Source organism: Dendrobates tinctorius, unplaced genomic scaffold, assembly GCF_039654945.1.
Source record: "Dendrobates tinctorius isolate UK_male_01 unplaced genomic scaffold, ASM3965494v1 ptg000177l, whole genome shotgun sequence".
In the NCBI taxonomy this organism is placed as follows: Eukaryota; Metazoa; Chordata; class Amphibia; order Anura; family Dendrobatidae; genus Dendrobates; species Dendrobates tinctorius.
This window is the reverse complement of record NW_027361844.1, coordinates 153052-178876: the sequence shown is the minus strand read 5'-3', so window position 1 is coordinate 178876 and position 25825 is coordinate 153052. Positions and strand designations below refer to the sequence as shown.

The 25825-nt window shown below is 40.9% G+C and overlaps 1 protein-coding gene across 3 annotated transcripts in view; it reads right to left on the bottom strand.

The window, feature by feature from the left end:
• The window catches only part of LOC141054208 (alpha-aspartyl dipeptidase-like), a 142335-nt gene that overhangs the window by 9291 nt on the left and 107219 nt on the right, over window positions 1-25825 (bottom strand). For all 3 annotated transcript variants that reach the window (XM_073551437.1, XM_073551435.1, XM_073551436.1), the window contains exons 6-7: window positions 18681-18854; window positions 18482-18541 (exon numbers count right to left, since the gene is read on the bottom strand). In XM_073551437.1, coding sequence (XP_073407538.1) covers window positions 18482-18541; window positions 18681-18854 — 234 coding nt within the window. The remainder of the gene's footprint in view (window positions 1-18481; window positions 18542-18680; window positions 18855-25825) is intronic.

Here is a 25825-nt window from a genome sequence, read left to right as displayed (position 1 = left end):
GCTCTTTCCAATTGATTGCACACTGCTGCATATTCTTGCTCATTTTTAAAGGTTACTAATTGCAACAATTTTTATGAGCATTCAAGATTAATTGCCTCCCATTCCTTTTGGAAAACGGATCATCATGAAACTGAGAGGGCTCTTTAAAGACTCTTAACCCTTGCGGTACTCTTTTGCAATCAATATAGGATTTTAAAGATTCAATCATCAAGAACATTCTAATCTCTTTCTCAGCCAAAATTTGGATCTGTGTTTTATTTATGACTCTACATGTGAATGGAGCACAAAATTTGTCTTTGGCTTTTCAACTGGTTGGTTCAAGTGTGGTTTGTGGAATGGAAGTGTGGCGCCCCTGAGGGTTCAGTCGCCACAGAGGTACTGCACCCCCTCCTGAGGTGTGGTACCCCACTATCCAGGTAAGGTGGAGACACCTGACCACACTCCAGCACCTGCACCCAGCACAAACACTAGTAGTGTAGCAGAGCACCCTTCGTGGCTCCCTGCTTGGAATACGAAGTGTGCTGGGAGGTGGGTGGAGCTTAGACTGCACAAGAGAGCGGGAGAATGTTAGGAAAGGGTCAGTTAGTGAGAGAAGATCCCCGGAGAGGGATGGAGTGAAAGCAAGTGCTGCAGCAGACTCCTGTGATCTGGAGCTGTTGGCACAGGAAGGAACAAGAGAAAGCCTAATTCTTCAGAAGGAAGATAGTTTAGTACGGAACGTGGGGAGAAGAGAACCGAAGACAAGGATCTTGTAATCCTTGGAATACAAAATCCAAATTTTGGCTGAGATTGAGATTAGAATGTTCTGGACGATTGAATCTTTAAAATCCTATATTGATTGCAAAAGAGTACCACGAGGGTTAAGAGTCATTAAAGAGCCCTCTCAGTTTCATGATGATCCCGTTTTCCAAAACGAATGGGAGGCAATTCATTCTGAATGCTCACAAAAATTGTTGCAATTAGTAACGTCTAAAAATGAGCAAGAATATGCAGCATTGTGCAATCAATTGGAAAGAGCCAAAAATGAATTGTCTTCTAGTTGTAATGACAGTTATAATAAAAATTTTCAGAAGAAATTGGAAAGAAAATTAATATTAACTCAACTGGAAACTAAGCAAAAGAAAAAATTTTAAGGGATAAACAAGATTTTGTTTCCGGCCATATTTTTTCTTGGAAGCAGTTTAACAAAAAACAGACATTTATTAGAAACCGCAATCAAAGAGTATTTAAGAAGAAGCCTATGAATGATGGTTGGTTCACGGACTCTGATTCAAGTGCAGCTGAAGATTTGGTTGAACCTGGTACTCCTGTTCCCTGTAGTTCAACGGTTCCTTTAGGAAATAAACAAGAGGAGGGGGGAGACGCCGTAAACGCAGGGAAGAAACGCAAACAGGTTTCCTGGTGGAAATAATTGATTCGAATAATGAACTGCTAATAGTTAGCTTGACTGGTAAAGCACTCACCCCTGACCATGTTTCTGTATTATCAAAAGGCTTGAATTTCTGTATACCTGAACCTTTTGACTTAACTGAATTTAAAATTGATCTGTTTAAATGTGTTAGAAAACTGCATTTACATAACTGCATTTACATAAAGTGTTTGCCAATAAAGAAAAAAGGTTTTCACACATTGAAACAAAAAATCTGGTTTCCATAGGAACCTTAGGTTTCATGGCATATCCACCTGAAAATCCTGCTCATTTTGATGATGTGGTAATGCTTATAGAAATTTCACATTCAGATATTAATTTAATTAATCTGCAAAATGATGTTTCTTCTGCTTCTCCCTTTACAGGAGGAGTTAAGTCAAATTTTATGCCCCCGACTTCACCGCATAATGCCATAGATCTTTTTCATGAACTACTGACAAACCGATACCAAGGCCTTGCGGAGGATGATGATGGTACACCTAAGGATAAGGCACAAACAGCAAGCAAAGAAGAAAAGGGCACACATCAACACCCAGAAGTGACAACAAAAAGTAGAGCCAAGAAGCGAAGAAGAGTGGTAGTGGTGGGAGACTCACTACTGAGAGGCACAGAAACAGCCATCTGCAGACCGGATATAACCGCAAGAGAAGTATGCTGCCTCCCTGGTGCGAAGATCAAAGATGTGACCAATAGGATACCAAAGCTCATCAGTTCCAAGGACGTCCACCCATTTCTTCTGATACATGTTGGCACCAATGACACGGCAAGGAAGGACCTACCGACAATCTGCAAGGACTTTGAAGAGTTGGGGAAGAAAGTAAAGGAACTGGATGCACAGGTAGTTTTTTCTTCTATCCTTCCAGTAAACAGGCATGGCACCAGGAGATGGAACAGGATCCTTGATGCGAACAACTGGCTAAGACGATGGTGCAGACAACAAGGATTCGGATTCCTGGACCACGGTGTGAATTACCTGTACGATGGACTCCTCCTCAACAAACCTGAGAAACACACATTCACCAGAAGACTTGCTACACTCATCAGGAGAGCATTAAACTAGAAGAAGAGGGGATGGGAAGAAAAACGTCAGACACGAATGTGAAACCAGATATTATACTGATGAATGATATGAGGTGTGGCAAAGAAGATCCAAGACAACATACTCAGAAGGGAGGTAAGAAAATTTCTAAACAATCAACAGGGAGGAGATTGGAACAAAGCAAAATTCTCTAAAATGCATGCTCGCAAACACCAGAAGCCTGACAAGCAAGATGGAAGAACTAGAAGCAGAAATATCTATAGGTAACTATGACATAGTGGGAATAACCAAGACATGGTTAGATGAAAGCTATGACTGGGCAGTTAACTTACAGGGTTACTGTCTGTTTAGAAAGGATCGTAAAAATCTGAGTGGAGGAGGGGTTTGTCTTTATGTAAAGTCTTATCTAAAATCCACTTTAAGGGAAGATATTAGCGAAGGGAATGAGGATGTCGAGTCCATATGGGTCGAAATACATGGAAGGAAAAATAGTAAAATTCTCTTTGGGGTCTGTTACAAACCCCCAAATATAACAGAAATCATGGAAAGTTTACTACTAAGGCAGATAGATGAAGCTGCAACCCATAATGAGGTCGTTGTTATGGGGGACTTTAACCACCCGGATATTAACTGGGAAACAGAGACCTGCGAAACCCATAAAGGCAACAGGTTTCTGCTAATAGCCAAGAATAATTATCTTTCACAATTGGTGCAGAATCCAACCACAGGAGCAGCACTTTTAGACCTAATACTATCTAACAGACCTGACAGAATAACAAATCTGCAGGTTGTTGGGCATCTAGGAAATAGCGATTACAATATTGTACAGTTTCACTTGTCTTTCGCTATGGGGGCATGTCACAAAAACACTGAACTTTAGGAAGGCAAAGTTTGACCAGCTTAGAGATGCCCTACATCTGGTTGACTGGGACAATGTCCTCAGAAATAAGAATACAGAAAATAAATGGGAAATGTTTAAGAACAACCTTAATAGGCACTGTAAGCGGTTTATACCTTGTGGGAATAAAAGGACAAGAAATAGGAAAAACCCAATGTGGCTAAACAAAAAAGTAAGAGGGGCAATTAACAGTAAAAAGAAAGCATTTAAACTACTAAAGCAGGATGGCACCGTTGAAGCTCTAAAAAACTATAAGGAGAAAAATTCTTTATCTAAAAAATAATTGAAGCTGCCAAAAAGGAAACAGAGAAGCATATTGCTAAGGAGAGTAAAACTAATCCCAAGCTGTTCTTCAACTATATCAATAGTAAAAGAATCAAAAGTGAAAGCGTAGGCCCATTAAAAAATTGTGAGGAAAGTATGGTTGTAGATGATGAGGAAAAAGCGAATATATTAAACACCTTCTTCTCCACGGTATTCACGGTGGAAAATGAAATGCCAGGTGAAATGCCGAGAGACAAAGAAAACCCTATTTTAAGGGTCACCAATCTAACCCAAGAAGAGGTGCAAAACCGGCTAAATAAGATTAAAATAGATAAATCTCCGGGTCCGGTTCAATACAAAAATGGTGGGGGGAACAAGAGGCGCAATAGTGCCCTATCACTAGTGACACTAGAAGTATGAGCGGTATAATACAGTTCCACTCACCTATTCCAGTTGTGTAAACCACAACTGGCTTGAGAGCATATCACAGAATCAGCTGCTGCAGGACCTCCACCAACCACTCGCACGTGGAAAAACCTTCAGAAAGTTGTGGGAAGCAGGGTGTGTTACAGTCCGCGCTGCCGAGATTCACAAATCACCTGGGATGCAAGATGTTGTAGCAGTGTACTCCTTTATTTCCTCCTACGCGTTTCGGCGCCCTTCCTGGCACCTTCCTCAGGGATATCCTGGTCCGGTTGGCATACACCCACGAGTACTAAGAGAACTAAGTAATGTAATAGACAAACCACTATTTCTTATATTTAGAGACTCCATAGCGGCGGGGTCTGTTCCACAGGACTGGTGCATAGCAAATGTGGTGCCAATATTCAAAAAGGGCTCTAAAAGTGTACCTGGAAATTATAGGCCAGTAAGTCTAACCTCTATTGTTGGTAAAATATTTGAAGGGTTTCTGAGGGATGTTATTCTGGATTATCTCAATGAGAATAACTGTTTAACGCCATATCAGCATGGGTTTATGAGGAATCGCTCCTGTCAAACTAATCAGTTTTTATGAAGAGGTAAGCTATACACTGGACCAAGGTGAGTCATTGGACGTGGTATATCTTGATTTTTCCAAAGCGTTTGATACTGTGCCACACAAGAGGTTGGTACACAAAATGAGAATGCTGGGTTTGGGGGAAAATGTGTGTAAATGGGTAAGTAACTGGCTTAGTGATAGAAAGCAGAGGGTGGTTATAAATGGTATATTCTCTAACTGGGTCGCTGTGACCAATGGGGTACCGCAGGGGTCGGTATTGGGACCTATTCTCTTCAACATATTTATTAACGCTCTGGTAGAAGGTTTGCACAGTAAAATATCGATATTTGCAGATGATACAAAACTATGTAAAGCAGTCAATACAAGAGAAGATAGTATTCTGCTACAGATGGATCTGGATAAGTTGGGAACTTGGGCCGAAAGGTGGCAGATGCAGTTTACCAATGACAAATGTAAGGTTATACACATGGGAAGAAGGAATCAATATCACCATTACACACTGAACGGTAAAACACTGGGTAAATCTGACCTGGAGAAGGACTTGGGGATCCTAGTTAATGATAAACTTACCTGGAGCAGCCAGTGCCAGGCAGCGGCTGCCAAGGCAAACAGGATCATGGGGTGTATTAAAAGACGTCTGGATACACATGATGAGAGCATTATACTGCCTCTCTACAAATCTCTGGTTAGACCGCACATGGAGTACTGTGTACAGTTTTGAGCACCGGTGCTCAGGAAGGATATAATGGAACTAGAGCAGGTACAAAGGAGGGCAACAAAATTAATAAACGGGATGGGGGAACTACAATACCAAGAGAGATTAGCAAAATTAGGATTATTTAGTCTAGAAAAAAGACAACTGAGGGGCGATCTAATAACCATGTATAAGTATATAAGGGGACAATACAAATATCTCTCCGAGGATCTGTTTATACCAAGGAAGGTGACGGTCACAAGGGGGCATTCTCTGCGTCTGGAGGAGAAAAGGTTTTTCCACCAACATAGAAGAGGATTCTTTACTGTTAGGGCAGTGAGAATCTGGAATTACCTGCCTGAGGAGGTGGTGATGGCGAACTCAGTCGAAGGGTTCAAGAGAGGCCTGGATGTCTTCCTGGAGAGTAACAATATTGTATTTTACAGTTATTGTTAGGTTCTTTAGAAGGACGTAGATCTGGGGATTTATTCTGACAGAATTTTATAGGCTGAACTGCATGGACTAATGTCTTTTTTCGGCCTTAGTAACTGTTACTATGTTACTATGTTAATGGTAAAGGATGTTGAGGCACTGTTGTATCAGGCGCCATCTAAAAATTTGTCAACAGCTCAGTTACGAGCATTAAAAGAAATGCAACAATGGGATGACATTATTTTCCGCAGAGCTGATAAGGTTGGTAACATCGTACTGTTAGAAAAAGATTATTACATTAAAGAAGGTTTGTCCCAACTAAATCAAACGGACACATATTTACAATTGGAAAAAAATCCAATTCCTAAATATAAAGATAAATTGAGGTCCTTCTTACGCAAAAATGTAGAAAATGGTGTTGTAACTAAAAAAGAAGGCAAAAACCTATTTCCTTTGCATCCTTGTATTCCCCATTGGTATAGCATTCCTAAAATTCACAAGTCCCTTTCCCAACCTCCAGGTCGTCCCACTGTGTCTGGGAAAAATTCAATCACTGAACCTCTGTCGCAGTATTTAGATTGGTGCCTCAAACCGCTTTTATCGTAAATTCCTTCATTTGTGAAAGATTCTGGTGACTTTCTAGTAGCATTGCAATCAATTGAATGGCAACCAAATTTTGCTTTAACTTCCATAGATGTGGTAAATTTATACACTAGAATACTGCACAAACAAGGCATTGATGCAGTCAAAAAAATTCTCGAAAATTCAAATAAAACTTCAGATTTTATTTCCTTTATAATTGAAGGTCTAGACTTTGTATTGACACATAATGCTTTCAAATTCCTTAATCAATGGTATTTGCAATTAGTAGGTACCGCTATGGGTACGCCCTAAGCGTATGTTTTTGCCAATTTATTTTTAGCGGTTTTTGAGGAGAAATACATCACCAGCGTAAGAAATCCCTTTTTGAAGCACATAAAATGCTATTTAAGATTTGAGGACGATGTCTTCATCATTTGGGACGGTGGATAGTCTAAATTTGAGAATTTTGTTAATATTTAAACGGTACAAATGATGAAAACATGCGTTTTACCTCCTGTTTTGGTCATGAAAAATTAAGTTTTTTGGACATAGAAATCAGCATCAGAGAAGATGCTAAGCTTACAAAAGTTCATAGGAAAGAACTTTTTTGTTCTTGTTCTTCTTCTCACAAATGCTCTTTAATTTTTTTCGGAAATTTCTTTCAATTCCTTGTTGGTCTAACCCTTCTCATCCCTGATGGCGTTCCTAGGAATTCAAACCCCCCTGCGGCTCCAATATGAGAATTAAGATATTGTCTATTAATGTAAACGGACTCAACTCCCCAGCAAAAAGGTCAATGATGTGGAGAGAGGTGAAGGCATCTAACTGTGATATAGCGTGCATTCAGGAGACCCACCTTCTTTCAAACAGATAATAAACGGCTGCTTCATCCCAGGTTTCAACACGCCTTTTTTGCTAATTACTTAAAAAAAAGAGGAGGAGTGGCCATTTTAATAAAGAACTCAGTGGCCTTTAAATTGATAAATGTCAGTTATGGAGCAGATGGAAGATATATTATTTTGTCTTGTTATATCAACAGCGTCCCTTATACCTTGGCAACGGTCTACTCCCCAAATTCATCGCAATTGACCTTTGCTAGGAAATTTTTCCAAGCATTCAAAGATACTGCCACAGGGGTGGAAATCATCTGTGGAGATTTTAATATACCTGTTATACGCTCCATGGATTGCTCCAACATCAACATCTCACATGCTAAGGAACTTAAGCATCTCATCAATGAATTCCATTTTCATGACATCTGGAGATATTTACACGCATCAGAAAGAGACTATACATTCTTCTCTTCCAGGCATCGCTCATACAGTAGAATTTATTTCTTTTTGGTCGACAGCAAATCTATAAGTAATTGTGTTGCAGCTGATATTGGTTTAATCACTTGGACAGATCATGCGCCGATCTCTTTGTCTGTTCAGGGTGGCTTTAATGTTCAAAATTCCCCCAGGTGGAGATTGAATACTAGCTTGCTTGGTAGGCAGAAGGTACATGATGAAGTAGAGTTAGTGTTAACAGAATATTTCAAACTTAATAATAATGGGGAAATTTCTGACGAGACCCTGTGGGCTGCTCATAAAGCAGTAGTCAGGGGGCAGTTCATAAAACTAGCCTCCATCCAAAAACGGCAAAAAGACGCAGATATTAAATATATATTAACCCGTATTCATCACCTTGAATCCCTGAATAAAGCCAAAGCAACCCCTAACTTGACTAAAGAAATTGTAACCCATAGATTCCAACTAAGGCCTCTTTCACACATCAGGTTTTCGCCGTCAGGCGTGATCCGGCGCTTTTGACAGAAACCGGATCCGGCGAAATGCAATGCCGGATCCGGTTTCCCCCCCATTGACTTGCATTTGCGCCGGATCGCGCCGGATGGCCATGCGTTTCATCCGGTTTTCGCCGGATCCGGCAATGTGTCGCGATCCGGCGTCTGGAAAAAACGGCTACTGTAACGTTTTTTGTCTCCGGCGAAAAAGCCGGACCCACCGGATCCGGCGCGTCCGGCTTTTTCACACAATGAAAGCCTATGAGCGCCACAATGCGCCTGATCCGGCGAAAGCCGGATCCGTTTTTTTTGGTCTGAGCATGCTCAGTAGCTCTGCCCACAAGACATATATAAAAGCAAGACAGTGGGACCCACAGCCACACCCAACATGCCACCCAAGAAAGCAACCAAGCGCAGCAGGAGAAGGCAGGAGACCACTGCAGCACCATCACCACCCCAAATGGAGCAGCAAATGGAACATGCTGAGGAGGGGAGTCCAGCAGCAGATGAGAGAAGGTAATTATCAAATCCCCCATTCCTCCAAACTAGGGCCATGGAATATCAAGATATTCATTGGCCCTTTGTTTCTCTTTATTCAACAGCCGCCCAAGAGATGCAGCAGCAGCAGAAATGGCATCACTGGCAGCAGCAACAGCAGCAGCAATACCCACAGCCATGGAGTCTGGCCATCAACAGGACAGCACATCTTCTTCTGGGAGCCCTCCCTCGCATCGTCAGCGTTTGACGGTAAGTTTTTATTTCCAAAATCCATCATCTCTGTAATATATGTCTATTCATTGCCTTTTATTTCAAAACAGGAATCACAAGATGAAGAGGAGCTCCCAGAAGAAGAAGGAAGGGGTGGACAGACACCTGGAGTGGGCTCACAATTGGTAAGTTTTTTGCATCAAACGCAGAAACACAACATCACACTACACACAACACATAGAAAACAATGTTCTGCAGACCACACACAGCAAACAAATGCCTACATCCAAAGACATAACATTTTTTGTTTTCTTCTCTAGTCTTCCCAATCTGGTGCTCGGCCAAGAGGTCCTCGCAGTGCCTCCCAGGGTCGTCGGCGACAGCAACGCGGCGGTCACCAGCGTGTAAGTATAAATATTTTTGCTTTGTTTTTTTGCACTTTTTATTTCATTTCTTTTGTGGAGGCTAATTATGTTATTTTTGTCTTTTTCTTTAACAGCCTTCACAGCGTGCTCCCGACTGACGGTGAGGATGGAGGACTCGATGTGGACCACCTCATCGATCTCGTCAGAGAAAGGGAGCCGCTCTGGAATATGGCTGACCGCCGCCACGCTGACCTTATCGTTACCCGACGACTCTGGGAGGAAATCTGTTCGCTCCTTGTGGGCCGCTGGGAGGACCTCGATGTTCGGGCCCAGATTAAAGAGCGTAAGTATATACAGTACCGGTTGCTTGATGTAAACCAGTGTTTCCCGAACTCCAGTCCTCGTGGTCCCCACGGATCATGTGTTCAGGATTTCTATTTACTATGGAAATCCTGAAAACATGACCCCTGGGGACCATGAGGACTGGAGTTTGTGAAACACCGATGTTGTATACTAACCACTCCTTTCTCGTTTCAGGGAACAGAATTGTGAATCGGTGGCGGTCTGTGAGGGATCGTTTCAAGAAGGAGTTCAATAAAGAGATGCGGGCCCCGAGTGGATCTGGAGGACGCAGGAGCAAGTACAAGTACGCACAAGCCCTGTCGTTCCTCCGGGAAACAATGGTCACTAGAAGGTAAATATTACACACCACATGTGAAAAAAAATGTTAGATGTAACTTTTTTTTTTCAGCCAGGGCCATACCATGTCAGTATTTTAATTGTTTTTTTTTCTCTTTATTCCACAGCACGGTGAGCAGCACTCGGGAGCCTGCACGATTGGACCCTTCTGAGGCGATCCCTGAGGAGACCGGCACCGAGGGACACTTCGACCGCCCCGGTACATCTGCACCTTCCCAGCCTTCCCACACATTCGACCCATCTGTCCCATCCACCAGCACAGGAGCATCGTGGCCGCCTACATTACATGAAGCTGCTGGTGAGGAGATCGCTTTCCCTTTACCCCACCCTTCTGCCCCTGCCACCTCTAGTACACCTGCGGGTACTGGGTGACAGCGGCAGAGGGGTCAGGAAAAGAGTTATGCGCAAGAGTTCTTGCATCTGAATGCATCTTTCCAGAACTGTCTAAAAGTCTTATCAGAGCAAATCTCCGCAGGCTTTCAGCAGATCAACTCCAGCATTCTGGAGGTGAAGACACTTCTGCAAACCATGCATTCAGAAGCAAGATCTTCGCCAAACCACACCTTTTTCAGGTCTGTTGTGGAGCGCATGGCAACACTATCTCCTACCCAGCAGATGCATGTAATGCATTCGTGCCACGGTGCTCTACAGCAGGTTACCTCCCAACCTCCACCTCCCACCACTGTAGTTCCTCCACCTGCACCCCCTCCAGCCACTTTCCATCCTCCCCCTCCTATTACATCTGCACCCCCTCCAGCCACTTTCCATCCTCCCCCTCCTATTACATCTGCACCCCCTCCAGCCACTTTCCATCCTCCCCCTCCTATTACATACCAGCAACCTCACCAGTACCAGCAACCTCCCCAGTACCAGACATCTCCCCACTTCCAGCAACCTGCCCCGTACCAAACTCCTTCCCCATACAACTTTCCATCAACATCATCTGCTCCTACAGTCCCTGCCCAACCCTCCACTCCACCGCCCACCACCTCTTCTGCCTCCCACATGTCCACCCATTCTGTAGCTTTTTCCACACCTTCACCTCTAACTGTTCCTTCCCCACCACGATCCCAGTCCTCTCTCCACACACCCAGTGTCGAAGTGTCCCGCAGCCCCTCCAGCAGTATTTCCACCCCACACTACACAGATTTGTAATGTGTGTTTTTTAATAAAAATGCCCATTGGGTTTAAAACCTTTATTAAAAGTTTTTTGCACTTTAAAAACATTTTACAAAAAAAAAAAATTTAAATAAAAGTTAAATTATCGTTTCACAATGGTTGTCTGTCATTTCTGTCTGCGGCGAACTATGTTTAAAAAAAAAGGTTAAATACAGGGTATTTAAAAGGTAAAAAGGTATTCAAAACCAGGTATATAACTGTGGGTAAATTTTAGCTTTTTGCCACAGTTGTGTTCCTGGTTGTGTTTGAAGCAAAGTATTTCACCTAAAAAGTTGTGTTTATTGTTGGTGATTTCCTAACAATGTACACAACTTTTGTTAAAAGGTGAAATACTTTGCATAAAACACAACCAGGTACACACCTGTGGCCTAAAGCTAAAAATAGTAAGACCATGACAAGATAGCCAACTTTGGTTGGCAAAGGTATATACTGTTGGTCCAGAAGGTACACAAGTTTGGTTAGGGCACAAATCTTTCACACTCTGTCATCCTGCCAGTGTACTCTGCCTTGAGGTGACATAAAGTATAGTGCAAAATTGTCCCTCATTACTGAAACCGTCACAGAACTTCTAGTGGTAATATTTCCAATGACAACATCCATCTTCGCCAGTAACTTGCTCTTCTCTCCAACCTGCACTTTCTTCTCTACAACCTGTCAAAGAAGGGCTGTAGGAACATGCTATATATAGTTTTCCAGTAGCCAATCCCGTTCGGAAGGCCACAAGGGTCAATTTTAAAAACCGGATCCGGCGTAATCCGTTGAAAAACGGATAGAAAAACGGATGAACCGGATGAGACGGATCCGGTTTTGTCTGTCAAGAACAAGACGGATCCGGCAGAAAACCGGATCCGGCACATCAGGTTTTACAAAACATTTGCCGGATCCGGCATTCCGGCACGACGCCGGATCGCGCCTGACGCCGAAAACCTGATGTGTGAAAGTAGCCTAAGATCCCTACTCCTGCAAAAATACGAACATAATCTAAAAAAAAATAGATCGACATTTTATGCTATGGGGGATAGAGCGGGGTCCTTATTGGCAAGAAGGACGAAAAAACGTGAGATTCAATCTAAAATAGAATTCCTGAGGGACCCAAATGGAACAATCACTAGACATCCCATTGAAATAGCAGAAGCATTTGCGAAATATTATGAGGCCCTGTATAATCTAAAATATGATTCCAACACGTCACAGCCGACTCAAGTGGATATACAGGGCTTTCTAGACACCCTGGATCTTCCCTGGGTCTCAGATGAGCAATTAGAGGAACTTAATCTTCCCTTTACTACACATGAAATCCTAGGTGCCATCAAGATGACTAAGTCTAACTCTGCCCCGGGCCCTGATGGGCTGCCATACGAATATTACAAACAATTTACATCCACTCTGTCCCCTTTTCTGTTAAAAACTTTCAATTTTTGGCAAAATAAAGGGTCAATTTCTCCAGACAACTTGGAAGCGATTATTATCACACTACCCAAGCCAGGGAAACCTGCAGACACCCCGGGTAATTTTAGGCCCATTTCACTCCTAAATTGTAATGTTAAAATTTATGCCAAACTAGTGGTGGATAGACTTCATAAAGTGATCCCGGCCTTAGTGGCTCCAGACCAAGTTGGTTTTGTGACAGGCAGGCAATCTAAGGATGGCACCAGACGGATGCTTGACTTGATTGGACTGGTGGAGATATCGGGTGAACCCAGTGCATTCCTATCTCTTGATGCTGAAAAAGCCTTTGACAGGGTGCACTGGGGATACCTGGAGAGAGTTCTAACAAAATTCGGGTTCTTGGGGAAAATTAGGTCATCCATTCTAGCTCTCTACTCTTACCCAAATGCGTCGGTGTTGGCATCGGGGTTTCTGTCATCTAAATTTCAAATAAGTAATGGCACTCGCCAGGGGTGTCCATTGTCTCCCGCTATTTTTGCTTTAGTGGTAGAACCTCTGGCGGAAGCTATACGAAAAAACATAGCCATTTCTGGTATAAGAGTTGGGGAATTTGAACATAAACTTGGTTTATACGCAGATGATGTGATAATTTCCTGTTCTAACCCTGTAGTTTCGATTCCAGCAGTGGTGAACACATTATCGAACTTTTCTAAAGTGTCGTATTATAAGCTTAATGCGGCAAAGTCTTTGATATTGCCGTTTAATGTACCGGTGGAGGCCAGGAGTGTGCTGGAGGGGGCCTTTCAATTCAAATGGTGCGACAGGGGGATACCTTCTTTAGGTATTAAGCTGACACCATCGCAGATGTTAATTAAAGAAAATTTGGAACCTCTGATCCAAAATTTAGAAAAGGAATTGTGTAGGTATGAAAAAATATCGTTGTCCTGGATGGCCAGGATACAGTCCTTTAAAATGGTTTTCTTACCCAAAATATTGTATGTGCTCAGATGCTTACCCATCAAAATTTCTCACAAAACCCTGATGAAACTTCAATCGTTGACTAACAAATTTGTCTGGGGTAATAAAAGGGCCAGGGTCGCAGGTAAAGTGTTATATCCCCCATATGACTCAGGGGGACTGGGCACCCCAAACATAATGGCATATTATAAAGCCTTACTAATTGAATCACTAAAGGAATGGTGGCGCCCAGGCAATTCACATAGATGGGCTCAGATTGAAAATTTCCTGTCCCGCCAGGGCTCGGTCAGAAGAATGATGGAAGCAGAATATTTGAGCCGTTCACGGTTCTCCCCGTGTGTTCCCACCATGTCAGCTTCCCTGGAGGTCTGGCGAGATGACTTGATTCATAAGATTCAGATTCCTCTTTCAGAGATTTCCCTCAAGTCGTTGGAATCTCAAATCCCCTTTTTGAATCTAGCCAGGTGGGAGGGATCGGGTATTACAGTGCTGGCGGATCTATTCTCTGATTTGGGTGTTAATCCCTTTAATGAAATAGTACGGAAACACCCCTCTTTAAAGGGTTGTTTCTATCAACACATCCAAATTAGTCATTTTCTGGCCTCTAAATTTCCTCTAAAGTCGAATCCTCTGTTACCTACAACAAAGGCTTTGGTATTTAAAAAGATAATTAAATCCAAAGGTATCTCCTCAACATACAAATGGCTCAATAACCCCCCCGAAGAGCAAAAATCTCCTTATATGAATAAATGGGACGTGGAGTTGAATGTCTCAACCTCTCCTTCAAACTGGCACTCGGCTTCAGCAAATATCCAAAAATATTCCAAGTGCATAAATCATCTGGAGCAACTGAAAAAAGTACTCCTGCGATGGTATCGGTCCCCAGCCAACTTAGCACAATTCCTCCCAAATTATTCGCCACATTGTTGGAAGGGCTGCCTCCAAAGGGGTACTCTTGGTCACTGCTAGTGGGCTTGTCCCAAGGTTTTCTCGTTCTGGCTGGAGGTGTTTGGCCTGATGGGTGAGCTGACAGGCAATCCTATTAATCCGAATCCGGGTCTGGCAGTGCTAAACGTGGGTATAGAGGAGTTCTCTTGGGAATCCAGGGGATTATTGGTTCACATTCTAGTTGCTGCCAGATATTGCATAAGTAGCTATTGGAAATCCCCAAAGACACCTACATTAGTTGAACTATATAACCGAATTAATCTCCAGTGCCAATACGAGTTCTGTCTGGCTCACTCCATCCGCGCCAAAAACAAAATACTTCAGACTTGGGACATGTGGCTAAACTCTGTATATGCATCCCCTGTCAGGCATCTGTTTCCAGGGCAAACTGTCTGAGATTAATAAAATGGGTCAAATAGGGTCAAAGAGAGTGTTACGCAGGGAGTTCATCCATACCACATGTTAATATTCAAGATGTTTATATCTATGTTGTTGTTACTGCTCGGGCTACCCCGGAACGCTATCTAATTCCCTAGCTCCCCCCTCCCCTTCCCTGGTTGCCTCTTTGCAACCATCCATGGTTCTCCCCCCCCCCCCACCTCTTCCTCCCTTCCCCTTTCTTATCTTCCTTTCTTACTCTCTGGTTCTGGTTGTTTGAAACCCTCGTTTTGAGGATTAAAGAGTAAATGGTAGGCTGACTTTATACGTATTAGGTGTTGATTAACCAAAGAAAAAAAAAAAAGTTGTAACTTGCATCAGACATGATTGTTGGTGGTGTGATAGGATATGTGAATCATAATCAACAGATATACTACCACGTGTTACAGCGTTGTTCTCTTTGTGTATTAATGCCATTGATACCTGAATTTTTCCTTTTTTCTAATGTAACTTCCTACAATAAAAATTGATTGGAGTAAAAAGTTCATAGGAAAATAACAGCCACTAATTCTATGCTGCATTTTGATTCAGCTCACCCCTGTTATACCAAAAGAAAGCTTACCATATAGCCAAATGTTGCGGTTAAGAAAAATGAATAACGATGTGGCTTGTTTTAAACAGCAAATGGAGGAATTAAAGGATCGTTTTTGGATAGGGGCTATCCATCTAATCTATTAAATGAAGCTGAAATGCGAGTCATAAATAAAACACAGCTTGACCTTTTGAGAAAAAAAACAAACCGTTTTAAAAAAAAACATTTCCCTTTGTCAGCACAGGAGAAGTTTTTTAATTTTTGTTTCAAACACACCCCACTTGATAAAACCCTTCATGCATCAATTCGTAAGAATTGGCACATTTTGGAGTCTGACAATGATCTGAATAAATGTGGAAAAATCAAACCTTGGTTTGCTTACAAAAGAACTAATAACTTGACAGATTTATTGGTGCATAACCGTGATTCAAAACCACACGATAATTGGTTCACCAGCAATACCCCTAAAGGGAATTTTAAATGTGGGGATTGCAATTTTTGTCAGATTCATTTAACGGGGAACTTGCTGCAGATTGGCCATATCCAGCATAGGGTTAATGATTTAATCACTTGCAAAGCCAAATATGTTGTTTATATCATTTTCTGTCCATGTTCTTTTTATTATATAGGAAAAACGATAAGATCAATGTTTGTAAGATTTCGTGAACATTTTCATTCTATTTCTACAGGAAAGGGATCACTAAGATTTATAAAGCACATCCAACAGAAACATGAATCTAATCCTCAATGCCTGCGTTTGGCAGGATTGGAATAGTTAAATTTCCACCATGCGGAGGTGATCATAATAAAATCCTGCTGAGACGGGAAGCAAAATGGATCATCCAAGCAAAAGCGCAAGGTCCCTTAGGACTGAATGAAAGATTAGATTACTCCTGCTTCTTGTAATAATGTGCTTTATTATAATTTCTATCTGAATTGCAATCAACGTATTTTGTTATGTAAGAATGTTTGTCATTTTATAATTGCACAGTTTTTTGTATATTTTTTAATTTTGTTTGTATATTGATTATATGCAAAATTTTCACAATGAGATGTATAAAAGGAAATGACATAGTAATTGTTACATCTGGACCCGTGGAAGCGTGCCGAAGCCCTGTTTCTTGCCTGCATGCCTGCATTTATCCTGCCCTCATAAACCTTGTCCATGTATACTTTTCTGAAATAAAGGACTTAGGATTTTTATGATACTGTTAAACGGAGTGTGCTGCTTTTTTCCTTATTTTTTTAAATTTTGGGATCTATTTTCTCCTGCTATCCCTGTGAAAATAAAAAAAAAAATGGGAACTTAACAATATTTTTGTGGAATTTTTTTTTTTTTCATTTTCACAGATCAATGTTGTAAAATTCTGTAAAGCACCTGTGGGTTCAAGGTGCTCACCACATATCTAGATCAATTCTTTGAAGGGTCTAGTTTCCTAAATGGGGTCACTTTTGGGGGTTTCCACTGCTTAGGCACATCAGGGGCTTTACAAATGTAACATGACACCCACAGACCATTCCATCAAAGTCTGCATTCCAAAACCTTACTCCTTTCTGAGCCCTGCCATGTGACCAAACAGTACCCTTGTGAAATTAAAAAAAACTGGGACTAAAAGAATTTTTTTGTAGGAATAATTAAATACATTGCATAAAAAATGTTGGGGCTCATTTTCTCCTGTTACCTTTGTGAAAACAAAAGCATTTGAGTCTAGAGTAACATTTTTGAGAAAAAAAAAGCTAAATGTTAATTTTTACCTTCGACATTTCATTAATTCTTGTGAAGCACCTGAAGGGTAAATAAACTTCTTGAATGTTATTTTGAGCACCCTCAGGGGTGCAGTTTTTAGAATGGTGTCACTTTTGGGTATTTTCTGTCATAATGACCCCCCAAAGTGACTTCAAATGTGATATGGTCCCTAAAAAAATGGTTTTGTAAATTTTGTTGTAAAAATGAGAAATCGCTGGTCAACTTTTAACCCTTATAACTTCCTAACAAAAAAAAAATTTTGTTTCCAACATTGTGCTGATGTAAAGTAGACATGTGGGAAATGTTATTTATTAACTATTTGTGTGATGTCATTTTCCTTTAGACCAAATTTTTTTTACTTTCACAAGAGTAACAGGAGAAAATGGACCAAACAATTTATTGTGCCATTTCTTCTGAGCATACAGACATCCCATATGTGGGGGAAAACCACCATTTTTGGTACCGCCATAATCGTACTGACCTGGATAATTATGCTGCCAGGTCATTATACTGTACAGTGAACATGGTAACTAAAAAAAAACCTACAAAAAAACAATTGTGGAATTGCACTTCATTGTATTTCATTCAAAATTGCATTTCACGGCACTTGGAATTTTTGTACTCATTTTCCAGTATATCATATGATAATATAAATGGTGTCATTCAAATGTACAACTTGTTTGGAAAAAAACAAGCCCTCGTATGGCTATTTCAACATATGATAAAAAGTTATAGCTCTTAAAAGAAGAAGAGGGGGAAAAAAAACAAAAATGAGAAAAAAACAAAAATGGGAAAATAGCCAGCTCAGGAAAGGGTTAAAAAGTAATGGACATAAATTGGAAGCACTCCAATAGCCCTGAAAAGATGTGTATAACATTCTAAGGTCTCCTAGGACTGTATCCAACTCCTTAAATGCAAAGACAGCCTGACAATACTGTATATGGCTATGGGAAACAGATGGTGACCGTTCTTCACTGCTGTGCTGTAACAACCACACATTCACTGTAAGTTCTGCTGATTTATGACTTTCTCTCTCTATTGCTCAGTTGTGAGCTGTGACATCCTCTCACTATCAAGACTCACCCCAAAATCCCTGCTGCAATCCCTGCCTCTGATTTTATACAGTCTATGATGTAGTCCCAGGCTATAAAAGGCATTACAAGTAGGGCCACCCGGTCATGTCGGAAGTCAAGTTAAGCCTTCTCTGGCTGTTTGGCCATTTTAGTCAAATTGAACTCCAAATTTGCACGGTACAGCAAACCCCTTAAAGTGCAACACAAATCTGATTTGCATACAATGTGCTCATCTCTAGCAAACATCTGCATTAAACTGTACAATCGGCTCTACTACATCTGTACACTGAACATTTTTACATACGAGCACAGGAGGAGTATCTGGTTCTTCATGATACTGCCTTATCCGCTGTTCTCGAGTCTCCTGGATATGGGATAGTTCAAATAGACATTGGTTAATAAATCTGCAAGATCTGTTCACTTACATAATATTTAAGTTTAAAACGCAATTCCATATGAGTTATGGTTTTCCAGTAACGCATAGCAAAAGTGAATCTACATACCCCCATATGTTTGCTGTTAACATCTGCGTCCAGGTAATGTGGGTTTATATTGAATGGTACCAATCCAAGAGCCTGAAGAGAGGGTGGGTACACAATTGGCATGTCGTTGGTGGTGTTGATGCTGATTGTAGCCACATTGGTACCGGCACTGGATCCTATGTAAGGGATTCCGTCCTGCAAATATCATGACTCAATGTTAGTAATTACTAAAAAATAATACCTGGATAGCTTAAAAAAGTTATACACACCTTGACAAAATGTACTTTAATTCCTTGACCACCAAACACAATTTTCAACTTTCTGACAGGGACAAATTTTCTAAATCTGATATGTCACTTTATCCCAGTAATTCAGAGGTTGTATTTCTGTGACATGTTGTACTTGTGGTAAATTTAGGTTGTTATGCGTTGCATTTAGTCATAACTAGAGTTGAGCGATACCGTCCGATACTTCAAAGTATCGTATCGGATGGTATCGGCCGATCTTTAAAAAAAGTATCGGTATCGCCGATTCCGATACCGGAAGTCCCATTCAAGTCTATGGGACTTCCGGTATCGGAATAAGAAAAACCCTTTCCTGCCCTTGTACAGCCTCTCTGGGGTCTGTACGGGCCTTTCGGGGGGCTGTGCCGGCCTGCCAGGGGGTCTGTGCAGGCTCCGGTGGTCTGTGCCGGCCTGCCGGTGGTCTGTGCAGGCTCCGGGGGGCTGTGCCGGCCTGCCGGGGGGCTGTGCCGGCCTGCCGGGGGGCTGTGCAGGCTCCGGGGGGCTGTGCCGGCCTGCCGGGGGGCTGTGCCGGCCTGCCGGGGGGCTGTGCAGGCTCCGGGGGTCTGTGCAGGCATCGTCCGATGGGACTACAAGTCCCATCGGGCGATGCCTGCTACCATGACAGTGATTGACACATTAGCCAATGATGGGACAGTAGTAGTCCCATCATCCGGCTAATGTGTTAAATGTAAAAAAAAAAAAAAAAAATTACATGCTACATACATACAACATGCATACTACATACATGCTACATTCATACTACATACATGCTACATTCATACTACATAAATACTACATGCAACATACATACTACATATATACTACATGCATGCTACATACATACTACATGCTACATACATACTACATATATACTACATGCATGCTACATACATACTACATGCTACATACATACTACATATATACTACATGCATGCTACATACATACTACATGCTACATACATACTACATATATACAACATACATACTACATACATGCTACATACATACTACATACATACTACATACATACTACATGCATGCTACATACATACTACATGCATGCTACATACATACTACATGCATGCTACATACATACTACATACATACTACATGCTACATACATACCACATATATACTACATACATACAATACATTCATACAATACATACATAGACATACAGTACATATAACATAGAGTAACATACTTACCAATACTTGTCACATTGTTCCCCGAAGCCATTGTCTTTTCCGGGATAAATATTAACATAACAAACCACAAAAATACTCACCCACGATCCGAAGCAGTCCACGAGTGTGTCCCACGACGATCTTGGGTAGAGAACTGCAGCATCAGATGATGCTGCCGTTCTCTACGGGCTGCAGAAATCCAATGACGGAAGGTAGGTATCCTTCCGCACTGTATTCCTCCGCCACTTAAAAAAAAAAAGTCCCTAGTCTCACTTTATGCCATTGCTGTGTGGGAAATTCCCACACAGCAATGGCATAAAGTGAGACTAGGGACTTTTTTTTTTTTAAGTGGCGGAGGAATACAGTGCGGAAGGATACCTACCTTCCGTCATTGGATTTCTGCAGCCCGTAGAGAACGGCAGCATCATCTGATGCTGCAGTTCTCTACCCAAGATCGTCGTGGGACACACTCGTGGACTGCTTCGGATCGTGGGTGAGTATTTTTGTGGTTTGTTATGTTAATATTTATCCCGGAAAAGACAATGGCTTCGGGGAACAATGTGACAAGTATTGGTAAGTATGTTACTCTATGTTATATGTACTGTATGTCTATGTATGTATTGTATGAATGTATTGTATGTATGTAGTATATATGTGGTATGTATGTAGCATGTAGTATGTATGTAGCATGCATGTAGCATGCATGTAGTATGTATGTAGCATGCATGTAGTATGTATGTAGCATGCATGTAGTATGTATGTAGCATGCATGTAGTATGTATGTAGTATGTATGTAGCATGTATGTAGTATGTATGTAGTATATATGTAGTATGTATGTAGCATGTAGTATGTATGTAGCATGCATGTAGTATATATGTAGTATGTATGTAGCATGCATGTAGTATGTATGTAGTATGTATGTAGTATGTATGTAGCATGTATGTAGTATGTATGTAGTATATATGTAGTATGTATGTAGCATGTAGTATGTATGTAGCATGCATGTAGTATATATGTAGTATGTATGTAGCATGCATGTAGTATGTATGTAGTATGTATGTAGCATGCAGTATGTATGTAGCATGTATGTAGTATGTATGTAGTATATATGTAGTATGTATGTAGCATGCATGTAGTATGTATGTAGCATGCAGTATGTATGTAGCATGTATGTAGTATGTATGTAGTATATATGTAGTATGTATGTAGCATGCATGTAGTATGTATGTAGTATGTATGTAGCATGCAGTATGTATGTAGCATGTATGTAGTATGTATGTAGTATATATGTAGTATGTATGTAGCATGCATGTAGTATGTATGTAGTATGTATGTAGCATGTATGTAGTATATATGTAGTATGTATGTAGCATGCATGTAGTATGTATGTAGTATGTATGTAGTATATATGTAGTATGTATGTAGCATGCATGCAGTATGTATGTAGTATGTATGTAGTATATATGTAGTATGTATGTAGCATGCATGTAGTATGTATGTAGCATGCATGTAGTATGTATGTAGTATTTTTTTTTTTTTTTTTTTAACATTTAACACATTAGCCGGATGATGGGACTACTACTGTCCCATCATTGGCTAATGTGTCAATCACTGTCATGGTAGCAGGCATCGCCCGATGGGACTTGTAGTCCCATCGGACGATGCTTGCACAGACCCCCGGACATCAGCACAGCCCCCCGGCAGGCCGGCACAGCCCCCCGGCAGGCCGGTACAGACCCCCACAGGGTGCACAGACCACCGGCAGGCCGGCACAGCCCCCCGGCAGGCCGGTACAGACCCCGGGCAGTCCACACAGCCCCCCGGCAGGCCGGCACAGCCCCCCGGCAGGCCGGCAGAGACCCCCGGAAGGCCCGAAATGACGGCGCATCATGATGCGCACACACCGCGCATCATGATGACGTCAGGCCGTCAATCAACTGAACTTCCGATTCCGATGCCGAATTCCGATATTGAAAAAATATCGGAAGTCGGTATCGGAATTCCGATACAGCAAGTATCGGCCGATACCCGATACTTGCGGTATCGGAATGCTCAACACTAGTCATAACAAAAATAATACATTTGACAAAAGCAACACAAAAAACCTTTCTGAGTGTAAAACCACAAAAAAAGGTCAGAGTATTTTACACAAAATTATCCAATTTTTATTAATACATTTACATTCCCAAATGGATTTGCACATAGAAAATCAAAAGAGATTATATACCGCTTTGGCAAAAATTAAGAGACCACTTTCAAATGTTCAATTTGTCTGATTTTTCTCTTTATAGGTATATTTTTCAGTAAAATGTAAATTGTTCTTTTAGTCTACAATCTTCTGACAACATGTCTCCGAATTTCCAAGCAATAAATTCTGTATTTTTTTTCTGACAAAGAAAAATGGTCAAAATTTAAAAAAAAACAGTGCTTCCAGACCTCAAATAATGCAAAGAAAACAAGTTCATAATCATTTAGAAACAACAATAATAATGTTTTAACTCGGGAAGAGTTCAGAAATCAATATTTTGTGGAATAATCATGATTTTTAATCCCAGCTTTCATGCATCTTGGCATGCTTTCCACCAGTCTTTCACACTGCTTGTGGCGCGCGCAAAAATGTAAGCAGTTCTTCTTTGTTTGATGGCTTGTGGCTATCCATCATCATCTTGATTACATTCCAGAGGTTTACAATGGGGTTCAGGTCTGGAGAATGGGCTGCTCATGACAGGGTTTTGATGTGGTGGTCTCTTAATTTTTGCCAGAGCTGTATAAAGCACTATGGATAATCCATAGGAAAAAAAAAACACATTTGCATAAGCGTTCCAAATTGTGCCATAAAAAAAAACCATACTCAAGTGAGATGGAACCTAAAAATGCAGCAGCAGTATTTTAAAGGTACTATAGTGCATGGTGTGCCACGCCTCCTGACGAAAACCGGCGAAACGCGCATAGAAGCGGCAGGCTGGGGGTCTGTTATTGCTTACATCATGTGAGTTATAGCTTTTTGCATTCCCCCTTAATTTCTTGTTGCTTAATTTTTGTGGTTTTACACTAAAAGTTTTTTTGTGTTATTTAATGATTTTGGAGTTCTCATCAGATTAACTGTTGATACCTACTTTGGGAAAATGTGTTTAGTTTTACAAAAATGTAGCAAAAATTCCCAATTTTTAAACTTAGAATTGCTATGCTCTTAAGGGCGCAGTCAGACAGCCATATAATACAAACGAAGATCACATTGTAATGCACAGACTCGCCGGCGGCTCTCCTGACACGAGCGTGACAGCATGTATTTCTACATGCCACCGGCCAGTCCGAGCATTGTGATGTGATCGGCGTCAGTGTTATATGGCCGTCTGACTGCACCCTAAAGGAAATCAGTAAGTATGATCAGTGTATATAGGTATGTAGATCATAGGAAGTTGAACAAAATGATATATTGCTATCTGCACTCCGATGTCTTATTCCAGAGAAATCCACATTTTTCTTAAGTATAAATGAGCTGCTAAAGGGAATCTGTCAGCAAATTTTTGATATTTAATGAGGGTAGCATAATATAGAGCAAATGAGCCCGATTTCAACAATTCCCCTTGAGAAAGCACTGTGCGAAACGAGCATCAGGGTGGTTGTAGCACTTACCACATCATACTATGGGTAATTGCTTTTGTCTGTATGATCTTTATTTCTGTGCGGTTTTGTGCCCTTTTCATATATAATTATTTATACATTATTGCACAGCAACAAGGAAATCATCTTTATACTTTATGGACATTTAACTTAGATGCCTATGTACAGTATATATATATATATCCATGCCTTTTTACCAATTCTAATAGCTTTAGATTGGATTTATATGCCACTTATTACTGCTGTGTGGGATTATCTGCCTATTTTCTTTGCATTTCCTCTGAAACCTCATATTTTGTGCACTAGTATATGTTTTTACCTGTGCATAATAAAATTGATTTATATTTAAACATGTGAGTGGTTTTGTGAATACCTTTGGTATTCATATACAGTCATATGTAAAAGTTTGGGCACCCCTATTAATGTTAACCTTTTTTCTTTATAATAATTTTGGTTTTTGCAACAGGTATTTCAGTTTCATATATGTAATAACTGATGGACTCAGTTATATTTCTGGATTCAAATGAGGTTTATTGTACTAACAGAAAATGTGCAATCTGCATTTAAACAAAATTTGACCGGTGCAAAAGTATGGGCACCCTTATCATTTTCTTGATTTGAACACTCCTAACTACTTTTTACTGACTTTCTGAAGCAATAAATTGGTTTTGTAACCTCATTGAGCTTTGAACTTCATAGCCAGGTGTATCAAATCATGAGAAAAGGTATTTAAGGTGGCCACTTGCAAGTAGTTCTCCTATTTGATTCTCCTATGAAGAGTGGCATCATGGGCTCCTCAAAACAACTCTCAAATGATCTGAAAACAAAGATTATTCAACATAGCTTTTCAGGGGAAGGATACAAAAAGTTGTCTCAGAGATTTAACCTGTCAGTTTCCACTGTGAGGAACATAGTAAGGAAATGGAAGAACACAGGTGCAGTTCTTGTTAAGCCCAGAAGTGGCAGGCCAAGAAAAATATCAGAAAGGCAGAGAAGAAGAATGGTGAGAACAGTCAAGGACAATCCACAGACCACCTCCAAAGACCTGCAGCATCATCTTGCTGCAGATGGTGCCACTGTGCATCGGTCAACAATACAGCGCATGCATAACGCCTTTTTGTATGACCAAACAACTCAATCTTTGTTTAATCAGTTCACAGGACCTTCTTCCAAAATGTAACTGGCTTGTCCAAATGTGCTTTTGCATACCTCAGGCGACTCTGTTTGTGGCGTGCTTGCAGAAACGGCTTCTTTCGCATCACTCTCCCATACAGCTTCTCCTTGTGCAAAGTGCGCTGTATTGTTGACCGATGCACAGTGACACCATCTGCAGCAAGATGATGCTGCAGGTCTTTGGAGGTGGTCTGTGGATTGTCCTTGACTGTTCTCACCATTCTTCTTCTCTGCCTTTCTGATATTTTTCTTGGCCTGCCACTTCTGGGCTTAACAAGAACTGTACCTGTGTTCTTCCATTTCCTTACTATGTTTCTCACAGTGGAAACTGACAGGTTAAATCTCTGAGACAACTTTTTGTATCCTTCCCCTGAAAAGCTATGTTGAATAATCTTTGTTTTCAGATCATTTGAGAGTTGTTTTGAGGAGCCCATGATGCCACTCTTCATAGGAGAATCAAATAGGAGAACTACTTGCAAGTGGCCACTTTAAATACCTTTTCTCATGGTTTGATACACCTGGCTATGAAGTTCAAAGCTCAATGAGGTTACAAACCCAATTTAGTGCTTCAGGAAGTCAGTAAAAAGTAGTTAGGAGTGTTCAAATCAAGAAAATGATAAGGGTGCCCATACTTTTGCACCGGTCAAATTTTGTTTAAATGCAGATTGCACATTTTCTGTTAGTACAATAAACCTCATTTGAATCCAGAAATATAACTGAGTCCATCAGTTATTAGATATATGAAACTGAAATACCTGTTGCAAAAACCAAAATTGTTATAAAGAAAAAAGGTTAACATTAATAGGGGTGCCCAAACTTTTACATATGACTGTATAGACATTGCTATCGGAGTAAGGCTAGTTTCACACTAGCGTTTAGAAGGCCTGCGTAGTTCC